The 22,525-nt window shown below is 38.6% G+C and overlaps 1 protein-coding gene and 1 non-coding gene across 2 annotated transcripts; both read left to right on the top strand.

Annotated features, from left to right (window-relative positions):
• Positions 1–6,040: 6,040 nt before the first annotated feature.
• LOC127124011 (small nucleolar RNA R71) lies at positions 6,041–6,147 on the top strand. Its single transcript, XR_007803656.1, has one exon. It is a non-coding gene; the product is annotated as a small nucleolar RNA R71 (small nucleolar RNA).
• Positions 6,148–8,431: 2,284 nt separating this feature from the next.
• Positions 8,432–9,751, top strand: LOC127123076 (uncharacterized). Its single transcript, XM_051053335.1, has one exon. It carries the CDS (start codon positions 8,432–8,434, stop codon positions 9,749–9,751), a length of 1,320 nt encoding a protein of 439 aa, XP_050909292.1.
• Positions 9,752–22,525: the final 12,774 nt, after the last annotated feature.

Here is a 22,525-nt window from a genome sequence, read left to right as displayed (position 1 = left end):
GGTAAGGTGTCGCTACTCTATGCCTTACGCCATACTTAAACAATAGTTTTTCGAGTACCTTGGATATGAAATGTGATCCACCATCACTGACTACTATTCTTGGGATGCCAAATCTCGGAAATATTATATTCTTAAAGAGTCTAGTTACTACTCGGGTGTCATTTGTTGGAGAAGCTATAGCTTCGATCCATTTTGAAACGTAGTCTACCGCCACGAGTATGTATTTGTTACCGAAAGAGGATGGAAAAGGTCCCATGAAGTCTATTCCCCACACGTCGAAAATCTCTACTTCCAAAATACCTTTTTGTGGCATCTCGTCACGTCTAGATATGTTTCGTGTGCGTTGACATCTGTCACATTCCTTAATAGCCGCATGTACGTCCTTCCATATACTTGGCCAATAAAAACCGGATTGTAGGATTTTAGAGCAGGTCTTGGATGTACTTGCGTGTCCATCATAAGGAGCGGAGTGGCAGTGTTGGATTATATTTTCTACCTCTTCTTCGGGTATGCATCGAGGGAAAATACCATCGGGGCCTCTTTTGAAAAGTAAGGGATCATCCCAGTAGTAGTGTTTTATGTCATAGAAGAATCGTTTCTTCTACTGGTAGGATAAAGTAGGTGGAACTATTCCGGCAGCTAAATAGTTGACGAGATCAGCGTACCATGGTGTAACAGATATAGCTAAGGTGGTTTCTACTTGCTTGTCAGAGTTATTCTCTTCCAAAGTAGCTATAAGCTTATCGTACGAGAAATCATCGTTAATTGATGTTCTTTCCGGTTCAAGGTTCTCAAGTCTAGAGAGGTGGTCTGCTACTACGTTTTCAGTTCCTTTCTTGTCTTTGATTTCCAAATCGAACTCTTGTAGCAATAAGATCCATCTTAGGAGTCTAGGTTTAGCATCCTTTTTTGTTAGGAGGTATTTGATAGCAGCGTGGTCAGTGTAAACTATTATTTTGGCTCCGACTAAGTAAGAACGAAATTCATCTAGCGCAAACACAACTGCTAGGAGTTCTTTCTCGGTTGTGGCGTAATTCATATGTGCTTCATCTAGAGTTCTACTTGCGTAATATATAACATGAAGCTTTTTATCCTTTCGTTATCCTAAAACAGCACCTACAGCGTAATCGCTGGCATCGCACATTATTTCGAATGGTTCATTCCAGTCGGGTGTCTGCATTATGGGCGCGGAGATCAATGCTTGCTTAAGCGTTTGAAATGCTTCTAAACAGTTATTGTCGAATATGAATTCAGCATCTTTCATCAATAGTCTGGTTAAAGGTTTAGTTATTTTAGAGAAGTCTTTGATGAATCATCGGTAAAAACCGGCGTGTCCTAAGAAGCTTCGTACTTCTCTCACGGTTTTAGGGGGTTGAAGGTTTTCGATTACCTCTATTTTGGCTTTGTCTACTTCAATTCCTCTATTTGATATAATGTGTCCTAAAACAATTCCTTCTTGTACCATAAAGTGGCATTTTTCCCAATTAAGTACTAGGTTTACTTTTACACATCGCTCAAGAACTCTTTCTAGGTTTTCAAGGCATTCTTCAAAACTTTGTCCGCATACGGAAAAGTCATCCATAAATACTTCCCTGATGTTTTCGAGAAAATCGGCGAAAATGGCCATCATGTGTAACACCCTTCTAAAATACCCCAATATTTAATTAAAACAACAAATATAAATCAGAGTAGATATGCAATTTAAGGGTGTCACACTTGACACTTCACACCATTCACCAAAATAGTTTGTCATGCTCATTTATTAATCAAATAAAACGTTGCACAATTCGCAGCGGATAAAGATCTAATCAATCATGCAAACCATGTAATCACGTTACATGTAAAACTGTTCAACAACCACAATTGAAAACAAAGTAAAACATCCCGTCCCGATGTTACATCTACCAGAGCATGACCCACTAAGGAACTACACTAGACTCCAAGCACTAGCTTCTACTCAATCACTGCTCGTTACCTGAAACATAGTTGTAAGGGTGAGTTCCTCAATCGATATAATAAGCATTATAAAATATCATGTAATGCTAAGTAAATGAACATATTTCATCACCCAAATCAGATCACACATTCAGCAACGACACATCAACTCAAAATCATAATCATACTCAACCTAACACAAAACACACGTATAATATTGGAATACATCCATTCATATTATACGCCATACATACATTATGCAATAAGACTCCATGCATGCGGTACTGACTATTCGTGAACATATAGTTCAACCTCACCGATCAAACCCAGATACGGCTACCAAGCTCACTAGTCCCACTCATTTGAGACCTAGTGACTCACATCACTAATTCCTCACCATGGGAATTAGCTACCACCCCAAGGGCTATGCTATGCACGCTAAATCACCTAGCATGCAAACATCAACAACAATCCACAATAATTGACTCACTAATTCCTCACCATGGGAATTAGCTACCACCATAAAGGCCATATTATGCACACTTAATCACCTAGCATGCAACCATCAACAATCCACAATGGAAATATGCTTACACTCTAAGCCATAAACAGTCCATCCACAATTGCATACATAATAGATATATTCACAGCATTATGCATACCATCATACATTATCAGCATATCCATCACAGAATCATATTCATATCATGCCAAATAATAAATCACAGTATTATCACACTCTACTAATACCTATACTGCTCAAAACAACGGGAAATTGATCCCTCCTAAATCATACACCAATATAGGCCAATCATCAATTGTTCACAATATTTAAAATATTAGTTTTTCACTTTTCAAACAGTGTTAACCGGTTAACGCCCTGGGTTAACCGGTTAACGCAACACAGAACACGCTCTCTGACAATTTTTAACAGTGTTAACCGGTTAACACCCTGGGTTAACCGGTTAACGCAGAACAAAAATTAATTTTTCTAAATCATAACAGTGTTAACCGGTTAACACCCTGGGTTAACCGGTTAACGCAAGACAGAAAGCTGTTCCTGCGCTAACACGAAGCAAACTGCAGAATTCTCCGCATTTTCCGCCGTTGGAGGACTTCCGGACCTCCGATTCCAATTCCGTAAAAAGCTACACGTTCGGAAAATCACAACTCACCCAATTATAGATCCAATTACAGCTTAACATAACATATTCATCACAATTTTTCAGCACTCATCATCTCAATTAGGGTCAATTCAACGGCTTATTACTACCTATTACATGTTAACCCATAATACCCATTAAACGATGATAAACCCCCCTTACCTGAGGTAATCCGGCAAATCTTTAGCTTCAAGCTTTTCCCTTCTTCAACCCTTGCTCTCTTGCTCTTCCTCTTTGCCCTTTTCTCACTTTCTGTCGCTTCTCTGGTTTTCACGTGAAAAAAACCCTTTTTACCAAATGGAACTCTTTATATATATTCCAACTTATTATTCCAATAATAATAATAATTCCAAATAATATTCCAATAATAATCTAATTATTTAATTAAATTAATAAATATATTATTAACTTAATTTAAATAATTATCATATTTTATCGGGGTGTTACATCATGCATCTTTGAAAAGTTGCAGGAGCATTACACAAGCCAAACGGCATTCGTCTATAAGCGAAGGTAACAAAAGGGCACGTGAATGTTGTCTTTTCCTGGTCATCAGGGTGAATTGGTATTTGAAAGAAGCCTGAATAACCGTCTAGATAACAAAAATGTGAATGTTTTGCCAATCGCTTTAGCATCTGGTCAATGAATGGTAAAGGGAAATGATCTTTTCGGGTTGCTTTGTTTAGTTTCCTATAGTCAATGCATATTCTCCATCCCGATTCGATTCGTTTGGTTATAGTTTCTCCTTTTTCATTTTCAATGACTGTTATACCACCTTTCTTTGGTACTACGTGTACAGGACTAACCCATTGGCTATCAGATATAGGATATATGATACCTGCCTCTAATAACTTGGTTATTTCCTTCTTCACTACCTCACTCAGGATCGGATTTAGTCTCCTCTGGTGTTCTCTAGAAGTTTTACAGTCTTCTTCTAGCATGATGCGGTGCATACAAATAGAAGGACTTATTCCATTAAGATCGGTGTGTTGTAACCTAGTGCGGTTGGATATTTTCTTAAGATATGTAGGAGTTTTTCTGTTTCGAGCCTTCCTAGGTCAGCATTAACTATCACAGGTCGTTCAAGTTCTAAGTCTAGGAATTCATATCTCAGATTTTTGGGAAGTGTTTTCAGATCTAGGGTTGGTTTCTTAAGACACTGCGTAGGGTCCGGTGTTATTGCTAAACATTGGTTAAGTTTGTCTTCTACAAGATAGTCGGATGATTTGTCCTTTTCTAACTCTGTTTCTTTTATGCATTCATCGATGATATCCATGAAGTAACATGTATCTTCTATTGCAGGTGCTTTCAAAACTTGGGAAAGAATGAACTCAATTTTCTCTTCTCCTACTTCGAAGGTGAGTCGTCCTTGTTTTACGTCTATGATTGCATCGGCAGTTGCTAAGAACGGTCTTCCCAGTATAATGGGTGTAATATCATCTTCTCTAATGTCCATAATTGTAAAATCAGTTGGGATGTAGAATTGACCTATGCGTACGGGAACGTTTTCAAGAATTCCTACAGGGTATCTAACAGAACGATATGCTAGTTGCACAGACATTTTGGTTGGTCTTAATTCTCCCATTTCCAGTCTCTTGCATATGGATAAAGGCATAACACTAATTCCGGCTCCTAAATCGCATAAGGCTTTGTCGATGACAAATTCTCCTATGTGACAGGGTATAGAGAAACTACCCGGATCCTTGAGTTTAGGAGGCATGTTCTGGATTATAGCGCTACATTCGGCAGGGAGTGTAACGGTTTCGCTATCTTCAAGTTTCCTTTTATTAGAAAGAATTTCTTTTAAGAACTTGGCGTATGAGGGCATTTGCGTAATAGCTTCTGTAAACGGGATTGTAACGTTTAATTGTTTAAGGAGGTCAACAAATTTTTTAAATTGGCCCGCATCTTTGGTTTTAACAAGCCTTTAAGGGTAAGGGATAGGTGGTTTATAAGGTGGTGGAGGTACATAAGGTTCCTTCTTTTCTATGGTTTCCTTATTACTCTCTTCCTTTTCCTTAGGTCTATTTTCTTCCTCAGTTGACTTTTTAGGGTTCTGGTTTTCTATCCTTGGATCAGATGGTCCTTCCACTTCCGTTCCACTTCTTAGTATGATTGCATGAGCGTGGCTTCTCGGGTTAGGTTGGGGCTGTCCAGGAAATGTACCAGTTGGGGCAGCAGTAGGCGCTTGTTGTTGAGCTACTTGTGATATTTGTGTTTCCAGCATTTTGTTACGGGTAGCCAGGGCATCCACTTTACTTGCTAGTTGTTTAATTTGTTCGCCAGTGTGTACATTCTGGTTTAAGAAATCTTTATTGGTTTGTTGTTGAGAAGCTATAAAGTTTTCCATCATGATTTCCAAGTTGGATTTCCTAGGGGCGTTATTGCTATGTGTAGATGGGTTCGGCTTCTGATATCCCGGAGGTATAGCTGGGGCTTGATTTGGAGACTGTCCAGGTGCGTACAAAGCATTATTACTCTTATATGAAAAGTTTGGATGGGTCTTCCAATTTGAGTTATAGGTATTCGAGTAGGGGCTTCCTTGAGCATAGTTTACTTGTTCTGCTTGGATTCCTGTTAAGAGTTGACAATCTGTAGGAGTGTGACCTTGGATTCCGCAGACTTCGGAATTCTGAGTTATAGCAACCACGGCGGTTGGAGGTGATACATTTAAACTTGCAATTTTCTGGACCAGAGCATCCACTTTTGCATTAACATGATCAAGGTTACTTATCTCGTACATGCCGGTTTTCGTTTGAGGTTTTTCCACCATTGTTCGTTCGGTCCCCCACTGATAGTGGTTTTGGGCCATGCTTTCGATAAGCTGGTAAGCATCATCATAAGGTTTGTTCATTAGTGCACCACCTGCAGCGGCGTCTATTGTTAACCTTGTGTTGTATAAGAGACCATTATAGAATGTGTGAATTACTAACCAGTCTTCTAAACCATGGTGTGGACAAAGTCTCATCATGTCTTTGTATCTTTCCCATGCTTCGAAAAGAGACTCGTTATCTTTCTGTTTAAATCCATTTATTTGGGCTCTTAACATAGCTGTTTTGCTTGGCGGAAAATATCGGGCAAGAAAAACTTTCTTCAACTCGTTCCATGTGGTGACAGAGTTGGAAGGGAGAGACTGAAGCCATCTTCTAGCGCTATCTCTTAATGAGAAAGGAAAAAGACGAAGTCGAATTGCCTCTGAAGTGACACCATTAGCTTTAACAGTATCAGCGTATTGGACAAATACGGATAAATGAAGGTTTGGATCCTCGGTAGGATTTCCAGAGAATTGATTCTGTTGTACTGCCTGCAACAACGAAGGTTTAAGTTCGAAGTTGTTTGCTTCGATTGCGGGCGGAGCAATACTTGAATGCAGCTCATCTTGTGATGGAGCGGCGTAATCTCTAAGAGCACGAGCTGGTTCTGCCATCTCGGGTATCGAAGGGAAAATGTTTTTGAAATCAGGAAGTTCGACAGGAGGGAGATTGTTTGCAGCACGATATTCCCGAATTCGTCGTAAGACTCGGAGATATAGTTCGATATCGTTGATTCGTAAGTAGAATGGTTCGCCTTGTGAGCGAGTGTGTGGCATACAAATCGACGGAAGAGTTACGATATCGACTAAAAAAAAGTCCCCGGCAACGGCGCCAAAAACTTGATCGCTCGACTTTATGAGTCGAATTTGGGGTACAAACTGCAAGTGCACAGTTCTATCGCGTAGTTTTAAAAGATATCGATCCCACAGGGACTTATGAATCGATATACCGTTATCTAAGGTTACTTCGTAAAGCTAAGGCAGATAATGTTTGATTGTTTGGGGAAAAGCTAAAACTAAAAATAGAATCTAAATTAAATATCAAATAAACGGATATCGGTATGTAGTTCGTCGTAATTAGGGAATCAATTCTTTGTTGGTTTCTCGGTTTTAAAATAAATCATTTCAGTTGACTATATTGATTAAAAGTTCTATCTCAAACTCTCGCTCTGTTGAATAAACCATGATTTTATGTTAACGTAGCTGTCACTTATAATTAAGTCAAAAACCATTTTTTGAAAGCAATAAAGTCCGTAGAAACTCTTTTTAAGAAAACACTAACCGTTTAAACACCCTTATCTCAAACTCTCGCTCTGTTGATTTAGGTTATATAATTAAATTCGAATGCTTAACTCTCGTCCTCTCATTCTCTTAATGAGACCGTAAAAAGAGTGATTTTAATTTTAAATTTAATTAAACCGACTTAGTTTTGATCCCTTATTCCGCTTACTTTACATACCGATATCTAGGCGAATTAGCCAGACATGCTAAACGAACTTAAATAATTATCATGCATAAACAGACTCATCTCAAGCAAATAATATAGATAAATAATAAAACAAAGCATTAAACAATAATTAAAGAACCTGAATAATTTAAATAGTAGTCTTGAACACTCCACCACAAGCCGATAGGATTTGCTCTTGAATTCTTCAATCGAACAACAAATTAAAACGAAGGAATAAAAAACTAGATTCTAACATAAGGTTAGATCCGGTAAAAAGGTACACAATAGTTTCCGGTAAGGAAACTATTATGTGAAAATTAATTAAGTCCTAGAGAGGAAAATAGAGTTGCAAGAGAAAACAATAAAAATTGCAAAAGCGGTATGTAAAAGGTATGCTTAAACTGCTGAAGAAAAGAAAATTGGAAACTGCAGAAATCTGGAAAAAGCGTGCAAACGTGGAAGCGTGGAACCTCCGCAGGGTTTGCAAAGTTGCTATTTATATTGATGCTTTCCGTAACGGTTTTCAAAGCAGTCCGCGTCAAGGAGTCTTCACGTAACAGATGGATCGCCGTGGAAATAGGATTCAGCGTGTAAACATGGACTCTCAACGTCTCTGAAGGCAGAAATGTAGGGGGATGGTGTGACGTCCGCCACACCATGTGTGACGCTCGTCACATAAGTGTATGCAGCGTGACGTTCGTCACAGCATCCGTGGCGGTTGTCACAGGCACGACGCCTGTGTCTTCTTTGGGCTGGGCTTGACTTTTGCTATTTGTTTCTTTTCATTCCTTTTTGCACCTCCTTTTCTTCGTTTTTTACTTGTGCTTCAAATAAGACACCTGAGGCAAATAGAAAGGAAATACCGCGTAATATCTAATAAAATGCAGTAAATTGAAATAAATAATAATATAATTTAATTGAATTAAGTCCTAAAATATGATATAATTTCATGTTATCACTTCCCACTTTGAGAAGCATGATGATGAAAATGTTGTGATTGATCTAGAGGATGGTATCTCTGATGATCAAGAGGAAAGCTTGATTCATCACATAAATCCAAGTGTGGCTAAACACATGAAGACTCGCAAAGGAAAATCTGGGGTTGAACTTATGTCAGCTAGAAAAGATAAGAAGACTGTTGGAATTGGTCCCTCCAAACCATGGAGCAAGGTTGAAATAAAGAAGAGGAAGGTCAGAGATGATTCTGAGCCTGAAGAGGATGTTGAGGAAGATGTCCCTGAAATCTCGCTTGCGAAGAAAACTACTGTTAGGAAGTCTCTTATTAAAGTACCTGTTGTTCATTTGGATAACATCTCATTTGATCTTGAGGATGAAGTTGCTAAGTGGAAATTTGTGATTCAGAGAAGGGTAGCTGTGGAAAGGGAATTGTCAAAAGATGTTGCTGATGTCAAGGAGGTCATGGACCTGATACAAGCTGCTGGGCTTTTGAAGACTATTGTTGGGTTCTCTCAATGCTATGAAGGTTTAATCAAGGATTTTATTGTTAATATTCTTGAGGATATTTCTGATAAGAACAACAAGGAGTTCTGCAAGGTGTATGTGAGGGGTAAGTGTATAACATTCTCTCCTACTGTTATTAATAATTTTCTAGGCAGAAATAATGAGGGTACAAGAGAATTAGAGGTTATAGACAATCAGGTATGTAGGGAGATTACAGGTAAGCAGGTGAAAGTTTGGCCCTTTAAAAAGCATCTTTCTGCTGGGAAGTTAACTATCAAGTATGCTATCCTGCATAAAATAGGAGCTGATAATTGGGTCCCTACCAACCATATCTCCACCATTGCTAATACTCTTGGGAGGTTTATTTTTGTTGTTGGGACAAAAGTGAAATTTGACTATGGTAGATATATGTTTGATCAAATCATCAAGCATGCAACTACTAATGTTGTTAAGCTGCCAATTGCTTTTCCCTTTATGATCTGTGGAATTATCTTGAATCAACATCCTGGTATTCTGTGCTCAAATGATTTACCTAGTAGAAGAAAACCATTTACGTTTGTGCACTACAAACTCTTTGAAGGGAGTCATGTCGAGGATATTATCATGACATCTGCCATGAGGAGGCCAGTCTCAAAAGTTGGAGCAATTTCTGAGCTTAAGGAGACATGCAAAGAGCTAGGTGAAGGGATTAGGGTAGCCACAGCTAGAAAACAATATTTGGAAGCCTTGATTGAAAGCTTGGAGCAGGCTGAGGGTGAGAATGTTGAACATGCTAATGTCAGCCATGAAGAAGAAGCTGAAGCCCACACCTCTAGTGAGAGGTCTGCTAACAATGATGATGCAAGTGGCAATTCTGCTTCTGGTGCTGCTGAAGAGGTTGCAAACTCAAGCTCTACCGAGTATCTCTATTGGCTCTGGTCCCTCGTGTTTTGATGGTTTTCTTGGCTTTTTGTTGTTTTGGTGGATTTCTTTGTGTTTTGTTTGGTATGTTTCTCAGAATTCTTACAGCTGTGTATGTACTTGGTGATGTAACTCTTTAACTTCTGGTATTTCTGTTAATGACTAGATAAACATTTATTTTGTCTCTTTGGTCTCTTTTGGCTAAAAAGGGGGAGAAGTAGTTGTAGATGTAGCTGAGTATCTTAGCTTAGCTCTGTAGTATTATTGTTTCTCTGTTTTTCTGATACAGGGGGAGAATTATGGTGTTTATTTGTTTGGTACAGGGGGATAATTCTATATGGTCTGTTTGTGTGAAGCAGTGTGGTTATTTCTTGTTGTGGACTGGCTTAAGGGGGAGTTGTCGTGTTCTGGGAAGTTGCATGGACTTGAGGGAGAGTACAAGCACTTGTGTGTCCTGATGTTTTCTAGTTGGTTCTTGCTAGTGTTGTTTGTGCAAGTGCTTGTATGTTTACTAGTTGTTATTTTTGGTAGTGAAGTGTGTATGTTTTTTTCTGCTGCTGAATTGATGCTCTGATTGATTTCGTATGAACGTGTGATCTGTTGTTTGTTTTAGCCAAAATTTTCCAAAGGGGGAGTTTGTTGGTTCTATGAATTGGCATCAGTTTTTGTAAAACTTAGTGTTATCACAGGATGTCACGCTTGTAGTCTTGACATGTGATAGCAGCTTTCTGCAGGTTGTTTGATATGGTTGTGCAGGATTTATTCAAGATGTCAGACCCGATGTTACGACATGTGCATACAGAACATTCAGTCTGAATGTTATGTATTTTGTTGTTGCGCTTTTCATGCAAGTCTTTGTGTGCTTATGTGGAGATTGCATGCATTATTCAAGGAGTAATTCTATTTAAAGTCAGAATATTCTGTTTCCCAAAAAGGAATGATTAGCTAATATTTCTTAGGGAATACACAATAAATAGAATTAGGGTTTAATGCTGCCTAGGCCAATTTAGAAAGCTTCTATTTAAAGACTATGTAAACCCTATTTTAGATATAGAAAATACGAACGGTGAAGGGTGTGAGTACTAGGGTTTTAGTCTTGTGTGCGTTTGGGAAATGCAAAGTGGAAATGCAAAGTGCCGAAATAATACCCCAACCGACAATTCATGATAACTATTAAACAAGCGGAAATGCAAAGTGCCGAAATAATACCTGGTCGTGTCTATCCATCTCTTTTCGAGTTGGAATTCCAATGTGCTGAGGAATTCGAGCGTGATGCGCTCGTATGTCGATGCTTCCAGGCTCATGAACTCTAGCATTCCTAAAACGTGAACATCCAGTACACCTCAATTTTGAGCCCTAGTGCGTTTAGAGTATGCTCACACATGTACCTTGTCGGTGTGAGTTTCCGTTTTCGGTGAATTTGATACCTCTTTTCTTGTTCTAGATTGTCAAACACGATGTTATATGGATTTGGGTTCCGACTTGGTCGCCTCTGTGACCTCGATATCCCTGTAAGTTGTTGCTTTCAGGTGAGAATTCTCCTCGGGGGAATTTTGGACCTGCAAAAATAGAAATTATTTGAAATAGGGAGTTAGAAAATTCTGAAACCGTGGTTAGAACGGGGATGACAAGTGGAGTAATGTTTGTGAAGGGTGTTTTTGCAATAGAAGAGTGGAAGTGGTGGTTATGGAGGCTTTGAGGTAATGGGGTTTGTGAGGTTTAATGGGGTTTATGAGGTTTAAAGAGAAAGAGAGTGAGAAATATGATAATGATGAGAGAGAATGATGAGAGTGTAATGAGAAAATTATGATAATGATAAGGTAAATGGGGTAAAGTATGGTTAAGGAGGAGTAAATAGGTGGGGCCCACTACAAAATTTGGATTTTCAAAAAAGTTCAAAAATTCCGCCTGCCTGACACGGTCGTGTCAGGCTACTGTCCATTACCACGTTTTCAATATTTCCTTCAGTGCTCCTGACGTGGCCCGTGTCAGCTGAAACGGCCGCCCGTGTCAGGCTACTATTGACAAAATTTTCCTTTCCCTTTCAGGGTTCCTGACACGGCCCGTGTCAGCTGACACTGGTGGCTGTGTCAGGCCACTATTTTTTTACATTCTTGGCCTGATTTTTCACCCTCGTGACATGGCCTATGTCACTTGACATGGGTGGCCGTGTCAGGCTGCCCTTTTGGCCGTTTCTTGGCTTTTTCTCCTGTTCAACCTCTGGTACCTCTGGCCATGTTGATTATCCTTTTTCATGACTTAAACATTTGTTGAAGTGATGTTTCCTCCTTGTAGAGCTCCTGTGTAAACCTACAAACATATATAACTGATTAGATTTAAAATGCGTGGCTTGCCTCCACGAAGTGCTGCGTTTAACGTCGCATGGCTCGACGGTTCTCCGTCTTTTTAGGTGAGGAGGATTTTTTCTATTAGACCACCCTCCTGGGGCTTGTAGGTATGGTTTGACCCTCTGCCCATTCACCTTGAACTTGTCTCTGTTTGCGGGATTTCTTAGTTCAACAGCTCCATGCGGAAATACTTTTGGTATCACAACGGGTCCCGACCATCTTGACCTTACTTTCCCTGGGAATAACTTCAACCTTGAATTAAATAATAAGACCAGTTGTCCTTCATGAAGTTCTTTCTTCTGAATGCGCTTGTCATGCCATGTTTTGGTTTGCTCTTTGTATATCTTGGCATTCTCATATGCTCGATTTCTGAATTCTTCCAGCTCTTGTAATTGAAGGATTTGAGATTTACTCGCTTTGGACAAATCATAGTTGAGAAATTTGGTAGCCCATAATGCCCTGTGCTCTAGTTCGAGCGTAAGATGACAATCTTTACCATAGACCAGTTGATATGGGGACATACCTATTTGGGTTTTCAACGCTGTTCGGTATGCCCTGAGTGCATCATCTAGCTTGATTGACCAATCTTTTCATGAGGCGCTAACTGTATTTTCTAGGATTTGCTTGATCTGTCGATTTGATACCTCAACATGTCCACTAGTCTGGGGGTGGTACGGTGTGGCAATTCTATGCTTGACATTGTATTTCCTTAGCAGGTTCTCCATCAGCTTGTTGAGGAAGTGGGTACCTTCGTCACTAATCAGTGCTCTTGATACCTCAAACCGTGCAAAGATACAATTCTTGAGGAAATTTATTACCACTTTCAAGTCATTCGTGGGCAGTGCTACCGCTTCCACCAATTTTGACACATAGTCAACCGCGACTAGAATGTCTTGCTTTCCAAAGGACGGTGGGAAGGGTCCAATAAAATCTATGCCCCACACATCGAACAGTTCTACCTCTAACATGGCATTTTGGGGCATCTGATTTCTCTTGGATATGTTTCCTGTTCTCTGAAAAATATCACACTCTTTTACCATCTCTTGTGCATCTTTGAATAGTGTAGGCTAGTACAATCCAGACTGGAGGACTTTTGCTATGGTTCTATCTCCACTAAAATATCCTCCATATTTTGAGTTATGACAGGCTTTTAGGATGTCCCTTTGCTCTTCCTCCGGAACACATCTCGTTACCAGGCCATCTAATGCCTTTTTGTAAAGGAATGGATCCTCCCACACATAAAACCTGCAATCATGCAAAAATAATTCTTCTGTTAGAGTCAAAGTCATCAAGTATTAGTCCACCTACCATAAAGTTCACGTAATTTGAGAACCATGGGATGTGCGTAACGGCTAGGATACGTTCTTCGGTGAACTCATCTCTGATGGGGTGTGTTTCTTTCGTTTCTTGAATCGGAGTCATCCGAGATAAGTGATCAACAACAATGTTTTGACTACCTTTTTTGTCAATGATTTCGAGGTTGAACTCTTGTAGTAGTAGGATACATCGCAGCAGCCTTAGCTTTGATTCCTGTTTGGCAAAAAGATATTTTAATGCAGCATGGTCAGTATACACAAAATACCTTTGATCCCAACAAATAGGATCTGAACTTATCAAACGCCTACAGAAATGCTAGGAGTTATTTTTCGATGGTTGCATAGTTCATTTGAGCAGGGTTCAATACGTGGCTTGCATAATAGATCACATGTAAAAGCTTCTCCTTTCGTTGCCCTAATACTGCCCCTACTGCATTATCACTAGCATCGCATATTATCTCAAAAGGGAGAGACCAATCAGGGGCAATAACTATGAGGGCTGACACAAGTTTTTTCTTCAAAGTATCGAAGGCTTTCCTGCACTCCTTGTCAAATAGGAATGGTGTATCCTTCACCAGTAGACTAGCTAGTGGCATTGCGATTTTGGAGATATCTCTTATGAACCTGCGGTAGAACCCCGCATGTCCTAAGAAGCTTAGGATGCCTTTTTCATTTACCGTAAGTGGTAAATTAGCTATTCCCTCCACTTTTGCTATGTCCACTTCGATACCTCTGTTGGATATCTTGTGTCCCAACACTATACCTTCACGTACCATAAAATGGAACTTTTCCCAGTTCAAGATCAAATTTCTTTGCTGGCGTCTTTCTAACACAAGTGACAAGTTAGTTAAACATTTATCGAAAGAGGAACCGAATACTGAAAAGTCATCCATAAATACTTCCATATGCTTTTCGAGCATGTCAGCAAAGATTGATGTCATACACCTTTGAAAAGTGGTCGGTGCGTTGCATAACCCAAATGGCATTCTTCTATGAGCGAAAATACCATAGGGGTATGTGAATGCAGTCTTCTCTTGATCTTCAGGGGCAACCGCAATCTGGTTGTACCCTGAGTACCCATCTAGGAAACAATAGTAATCGTGTCCGGCTAAACTTTCCAGCATTTGATCAATGAATGGTAACGGGAAGTGGTCCTTTCGTGTTTCCACGTTTAGTCTTCTATAATCTATACACACTCTTCGACCTGTAACAGTTCGGGTTGGAATTAACTCATTCTTCTCATTTTTTATCACCGTAGTGCCCCCTTTTTTGGTACCACATGGACTGGACTTACCCAAGAACTATCGGAAATAAGATAAATTAAACTTGCATCCAACAATTTTACAATTTCTTTGCGTACCACTTCTTTCATGGTTGGGTTAAGTCTTCGCTGTGGTTGCACCAGCGGTTTGTGATCATCTTCCATTAAGATTTTATGCATGCAAACGATCGGGCTTATACATTTCAAGTCCTCAATTGCCCATCCTATTGCGCCTTTGTATGTTTTTAGCATTTGAATGAGTTCTGCTTCTTGGACACTTTGTAGACTGGCATTGATAATAGCTGGGCATTTTTTTTCAGTGTCCAGAAATACATACTTCAGATTTGTTGGTAACTGCTTCAGATTCACCCCTGTTTTTGGTTCTTCAGTGACATCTGATGGTGGTGGTGGTCTTAAATCTTCCCACTGGTGTGGTCTGGATCTAATCTATTCAGGTTGTTTTTCTATCATAGTGAGCACCTCAAACTCTCCTTCATCTTCATTACTTTCAAAAATTGGTAGACTTAAGACCCGTTCTAGTGGTGAATGAGGTCTATGCCTTTCAATTTCTTGAGCAGTTACTTGATCTATTATCTCTATAGTATGGCTTGTGCCAATATCATCTTTGTATTGCATTGTGTTCCTCACATCTATTTTTAGCTCTTCATCATAGACTTTGAGGGTCATTGTTCCTTCCTTGATGTATATCATACACCATCATGTTTCTAAGAATGGTCTTCCCAATATGAGAGGAATCTCTTCATCTTCAGGAATTTCCAGAATGACGAAGTCAACTGGGAAAACAAACTTGTCAATTTTTACAAGAACTTCTTCCACAATCCCATAGTGTCGCCTAACAGAGCGATCTGCAAACTAAAGTGTCATTCGAGTATCTTGAACAGTGCCAATGCCTAATTTTTTATAGATGGATAGTGGCATCAGGCTCACACTTGCTCCTAAGTCAATCAGAGCCTTTTTGAATTTTCTATCACAAATAGTGCCTGGAATAGTAACCGATCCCCTGTCTTTCTTTTTCCCTAGGATTTTCATGCCTTGGAGAATGGCACTGCATGTTTCAGTTAGGATGATCGGGTCCATATCAGTGGAACGCTTCTTGGAGATGATGTCTTTCATGAACTTGGCATATATTGGCATTTGTTCTAATGCGTCAGAAAAAGGAATGTTTATTTCCATCTTTTTGAACATTTCTAGGAACCTCTCAAAAATCTTCTCATGTTGATCTTTCTTTTTCTGTCTTGGAGGGTAAGGGAGTTTGATGACTGGTTTTGGAACCTTTTCATCTCCTTGACAGGTGGTAGTATCACTTCTTCATCTTGGTCCTTGGTTTCCTTGATTTCTAAATCCACTTCTAATAATCCATCTTTTTCCATACTTTTTTGCTCCGTTGGCTTCCCAATTCGGGTTACAACAGCGTTAACAGTGTTATGTTCCCTCGGATTTGTTACTGTACCACTAGGTAGGGTACCCGGGGCTTAAGAATTTGAAGCTAACTGTTGTTCTATCTGACCCATTTGGACTTCGAGATTTTTGATGGAGGTTGTGGTGTTTTTCTGATTAGTCCTTATTTCTTCTTGAAACTGCATGCTATGGGCGGCTAATTTTTCAATGGTGATTTCCCATTCAACCTTTTTAGGTGCCTGTTGTTGCTGTTGTTGTTGATATTGAGTCTGATATTACCATGTACCTTGTTGCGGAACATTCCCTCTCTGATCTTTCCAGGAGAAATTTGGATGATTCTTCAAACCTAGGTTGCACGTTTTAGAGTAAGGATTATTTTGCTTCAAGAATTTGATCTCTTCAATTTGTTTGGGGGAAGCAAAGAAATAGACCGTGTGATGAGGTACATTACATATTTCACAAGTGCTAGCCTGGGCCGGCTGGACCTAACCTATCTGTTGAGTACCTATATTCATAACTTTCAACTTCTTGTCTACTTCGGCAACAGTTGTGTCTTCGAGACGGATTTTATTTGTCTCTAATTTGAGATCAATCAACCCCTCTGGCTAACTAGTACACCTGTCGTATAATTCTAGATGCTCATTGGCAATTATAGCTTCAATAATCCTTTTAATACGAGTGGCTGTTGAGAAATTTGTTGAGCCATCGACTGCTGTATCAATCAACTGTTTTGTTTTTGTTTTCAGCCCATTAACGAACATCTGCATTTGTTCGGTCTGATCCAGATTATGAGTTGGACATGCTACTAAGACCCTTTTGAATATTTTGTAGGAGTTTTCCAATGATTCGGCCTCCTTCTGTTTGAAATTAAGGATTTCATACCTTTTTCTCAGGAATATTGATGCTGGAAAGTACTCATTTAAGAATGCAGTTTCCATCTCTTCCCATGATGTGATACTGCCGACTGGAAGAGAGTAGAACCACTCTTTTGCATCTTCAGCTAAGGTGAACGGGAACATTCTTAATTTCTTTGCTTCATCAGTGTGACCATCAATTCAAGGTGACCATCAATTCAAGGTGGTGCTCATGGTCAGAAATCTTTGCAGGTGTTTGGTGGCATCTTCATTAACCTTTCGGTGAAAGGTTTTGTTTCCAATTGATTGATTGTGCTAGCATGTAGTTGAAAATTCGTCACGTTCACCGGTTGGTTGACAATGGTCAGTCGACCACCTGGTACGTTTGCACCTCCATAGTCACCTAGGAGTCTTTCCAGAGGTGGAGGAGGTGGAATTGGAGGAACTTTAGCCATTCGTTCTTTGACTTCTGAGTGATCAGAGGTACTTTCTTCTTTGGAATCCACTCTTTGATTTCTGCGTCTTCGGTGAAAGGTTCTCTCAATCTCTGCGTCAAAAAGAAATTCAGTTGAGGGTTCTCCTCGCATACACAAATTAGTAAATTATAAATGACAGAAAAATAATTTTATTGTAGAGCAACAAAATTTTAATTGAATTTAAAATTAAACTCTATATTTTGGCAGTCCCCAGCAACGGCGCCAAAAACTTGATCGCGAAAAATAGCCAGTGTACTATTTTGCCTTTTATAGTAATAATGGGGAAATTCTCCGAATGTCGATCTCAAGGACTGCAAGTCAATATTGAGTTTGAATTATCATTCAATTAAACAAAAAGTATTAATTTGGTTTTTATGTGTAAAAATATAAGAATAAAGGTAAAAGCAAATAAGAATGAAAATAAAGGTTTATAGGGAAAAAGGAACAATGGAATGGAAGGTGTGTGATTTATCCCTGTAACAGCTCTGAGTTACTATTGCATCAAATATCAATTACTACCAGTTCTTAAGGGTATTTTCTCCCAAGTCGTTGGTGAGAAAACCTTTAATAAATCTACCCTAATATCTATGTCCATAGCCAATTAAGATGTAGTTAAGCTTTATAATATCAAGAATACTCTGGTTCATACAGGGTATCCCTAGTCCTAGGTGATATCTACTGTAGAGTAACCTTAGGAAAACCTTATCAATGACGGTTCAGCCTAATTGATAACCACAAATCAATCTCGATTGGTCCGAAAGAGACAACAATAAACACATCAAAAGGTTACCGTAAAAATAATATTATAAATGCAAATGTAAACTCAAATTCGTTACAAATCTAAATCAGGGACACCCCCATAACATTGGGGGGTTTAGCTACTCACATTATTTAAAATAAATGCAAGATAAAAATTACAGATTACAAGTACTTGGATGACTTTGATCTTCAATCGCTCTGGCTCATGAAAACCTTCAGCTCTCCAAACGCCTTGTTTTGTGTAATACTTGATTGCTTCACAATACTGTATTTTGCCTTGTTCCAAGATGATTTTTCCTTAGGCAGAAGGTCCTCTTTTATAATGACAATTCCAAGCAGCAGGTGGACAGTTCCAAAAATCTCTCTGAAAAGCCCGACGAATAAAAGCCCGAGAAAAAGGGAAATTTTGGGCTTGGGCTGACACGGCCCGTGTCAGCTGACACGGGTGGCCGTGTAAGCCTACTTTTATTGGTGACACGCCCATGGCCTCTTGACACCAGGGGGGGGGGGGTTGATGCCTGGAACGACCCGTGTCAAGCTACTGTGTTCCTTGTCACGTCCTCTTTTGCTTGACACGGCCCGTGTCAGGTGACACGGGTGGCCATGTCAGGCTTCCTGTACCGGGGTTTTTCCACTCTTTTGCTTGTTGGAATCTCACATTGTCTCGCTCTGAGTTTCCTAGTTCTTCTACCTGGACCTGTCGGACAAAAACACAGCTATCCCACGCATAAAATCACGAAAATAGAATTAAAATATAACAATGAAAGGAAATGCTTAAATATTATACAAGAAGTAAAATTGCCTTGAAAAGTATCAAAAATGCTTGCACAGTGTTTTAAAATCCTCGATTTCTTGTCGGATCAGTAATAAAAACTTAATGCAAATGGTGACTAATCAAGTTGTATAGAGGGTGTTTGAAGGTTTAAAGAAGAAAGTGTGGGGATATTGCGTGTGTAGTGTGAAAATATGAGTGAAGTGGGTTTATATAGAAAAATTTGCAATTATGACAAGGTAAAAAATATGCAGACATTGGAGGAAACGTAAGAGATTTTAACCTAATTCCAAGAAATGTGAAACACAATGTGTCACGCTATCATCACGCATGCTCAAAAAGTGGGACAACTGTCACCAATTAGAACCACATGATATCAAACAACAATACAACGATTTAATTCAACAACTGTCCAGAATTAGGAAGATAAATTGATAAGATTGCTTCTTATCAAAACCTTTCTGATTCATGAAACTTTCTCACTTCATAAAGCTCATGTTTTAGAGACAACAACAATAAGTTGCCAGAACCTTATCTAGAGTTGTGAGAGCTTGACATTCTAAATTCAATTTTTCATTCTGGACAAGATTCCATAAATAAGTTTTTCAAAATGAAAATGAATCTATCTTTTGCAAGGGGTTTTGTAAATATATCATCCCATTAATGGTCTGTATCAACAAATTTTAGGTGGAAAATATCATTATGAACATAGTCACGTAAAAAATGATGTTTAATTTTAATATGCTTAGCCCTAGAATGCAAGATAGGATTCTTAGACAAATAAATAGCAGAAGTATTATCATAGAGAATAGGAATGTTACTTTCAAATATTTGATAATCTTCAAGCTAACTCTTCATCCAGAGCACCTGAGTGTTGCATCTAGAAGCTGCGATATAATTAGTTTTGGCTGTTGAAAGCGCAATTGTTGATTGTGTCTTGTTGGACCATGAGATCAGATTGTCTCCCAGAAATTGACAACTTCCAGAAGTACTTTTTTTCTATTTTGTCTCCAACATTGTCAGCATCACAATAGCCTGCTAATTCATATTCACTTGATTTTCTATAAACAAACTAAGGTTAGTAGTACCTTTCAAATACCTAAATATTCTCTTAACAACAGTTAAGTGAGTCTCCCTAGGATCTGATTGGAAGCGAACACATAAGCAGACACTGAATAAAATATCAGGTCTAGAAGCAGTTAGATAAAGAAGAGAACCTATCATACTTATGAATAGCTTCTAATTTACCTTACTACTTACCCCTTCTTTGTCCATAATGCATGTGGGATGCATTAGAGTCTTTGCTTGCTTGCATTCTGACAAGTTGAACTTCTTTAGAAGTTCCCTTGTAAACTTGCTCTGATGAATGTATGTTCCTTCTGAACATTGATCAATCTGGATTCCCAGGAAGAACTTGAGTTTTCCCATCAGACTCATTTCAAATTCTTCCTGCATTGACTTAGTAAAATTCTTGCACAACAAAGCATTAGTAGAACCAAAAATAATATCATCAACATAAATTTGCACAAACAAAATATCATTCTTAAAGGTTTTGCAAAAGAGAGTTGTGTCCACTTTCCCTCTGGTGAAACTATTTTCCAAAAGGAAGTTACATAGTCTATCATACCAAGCTCTAGGAGCTATATTTAGACCATATAATGACTTTTTCAATTAAAAAACAAAATCTAAATTTTGAGAACTTTAAAAACCAAGGGGTTGGTGCACTACACTTCTCCAGAAATGTATCTATTTAAGAATGCACTCTTAATATCCATCTGATAAAGTATGATGTTATGATTTACTAGAAAAGAGATTAAAATACAAATAAACTCTAACGTGGAAATTGGAGTAAAGGTTTCTGTATAGTATATACCTTCTTGCTGACTATAACCTTATGCTATCAGTCAAGCTTTGTTTCTGATGACTTCGCCCTTTTCATTGAGCTTGTTTCTGGAAACCCATTTGGTTTCAATAACATGGAAGCCTTTCAGTTTCTGAACAAGATCCCAAACGTCATTCCTGGTGAATTGGTTCAATTCTTCTTGACCAGAAATGCTTAGACCAAAAATGGTCTAATAGAAATCATGTTCTGAATAGGTCTTACCCCGAATAGGGAGTCTTACCCCAACAGGTCTAAAAGAAATCATGTTTTGAATATAACACGCTGTGTTAACTACTTTTGACCAGAAATGCTTAGCCGTACCAACTTCTTGGATTGTGGTGCAGGCCATTTTATGCAAAGTCATATTATTCCTTTCTACAACTCCATTTTGTTATGGAGTTCTAGGCCAGGATAAATCATGGGAAATACCATTTGAATCAAAAATATTTTCGAAATGTTTATTTTCAAATTCACCACCATGATTACTTTTGGCTTTGACTATTTTGAAATAAATTTATATTTTCACTAGTGAGTAGAAAGTAGAGAACACAGAATGTGACTCCTCCTGGTGTTTTAAGAACTTTACCCATGTCCATCGACTATAGTGATCAATGATGACCAATCCATACTTCTTTCCATTAATAAAGGCAGTTTTCACTAGTCCAAACAAATAAATATGCAGAAGTTCTAATAGTCTAGAGGTACAAACGACAATTTTCTCTTTGAAAGATGTTTTAGAAAACTTGCCTTTCTGACATGCTTCACAAAGACCATCTGAAGTGAACTTCAGGTTGGGTAAGCATCTGACTAATCCAAGCTTATTTAGCTGAGAAATTCTTATCATGCTAACATGGCCCAAATGTATGTGCCCTACCCATTCCTCCTTATTAGCAGACATTAAACATTTTACATTTTGATCCTCAAGATCAGGAAGTCTGATTTTGTAAATGTTGTTCATTCTCTTACCGTTAAAAAGGATTGTACCATCTTTATGACTAACAGCCTTACAAGAATTTTGATTAAAAATAATATCGTAACCATTGTAACTTAGTTGACTAATAGATAATAGGTTATACATTCAACAAAAAGAACATTAGTAATAGAAGGAACTTTACCGTTACAAATGGTTCCAGAGCCAATGATTTTTCCTTTATGGTTTCCTCCGAAACCTTCAGGCTTAAGTTCCAAATCTTGGAACATAGACCTTATGCCCATCAAATGTTGTGAGCATCCACTGTCTAGGTACCATGACTAGTGTTTCAAATGAGCCGCTAAGGATATCTACAACATAAATTATTTTATCCTTAGGTACCCACTTCCTGGGTCCTCTTTTGTTAGTTTTCCCGGAGTTTCTCACAACTTTGGGTCTTTGAGTAGAAGGATAATCATAAGGGATTAAAGCATGATACTTAGGTTTTATAACTGAGTTCTTACCCTTTGTATTTTTTTGTGTTTGTGCAGAAACATCAAGCTCAGTTCCATGAGGCATGAAATGCTCATATAGAGGATTTGGTTTTACATTCTCACTTTCATCAGGTTTTATGGTCTACGTACAACCTAAACCTTTCTTTCCATTTCAACTAACTCAATAGATTGAAGAATCCATTTTGGTTCTATCTATGCATTTAGCCAGAAAGTACTGAAATGCTCTATCATATCTAATAACGCAATTAGTGCCAGAAGCTTCTGAGATTATTACCTCCTCTAGTTTTGAAAATTT

This window comes from Lathyrus oleraceus, chromosome 2, assembly GCF_024323335.1.
Source record: "Lathyrus oleraceus cultivar Zhongwan6 chromosome 2, CAAS_Psat_ZW6_1.0, whole genome shotgun sequence".
Taxonomy (NCBI): Eukaryota; Viridiplantae; Streptophyta; class Magnoliopsida; order Fabales; family Fabaceae; genus Lathyrus; species Lathyrus oleraceus.
The sequence above is the reverse complement of the archived record's forward strand: the minus strand, read 5'-3'. Positions and strand labels throughout refer to the sequence as shown.

Excerpts from the sequence above, each read along its gene's own strand:
- LOC127123076 (XM_051053335.1), top strand. The coding sequence starts at position 8,432 with ATGAAGACTCGCAAAGGAAAATCTGGGGTTGAACTTATGTCAGCTAGA.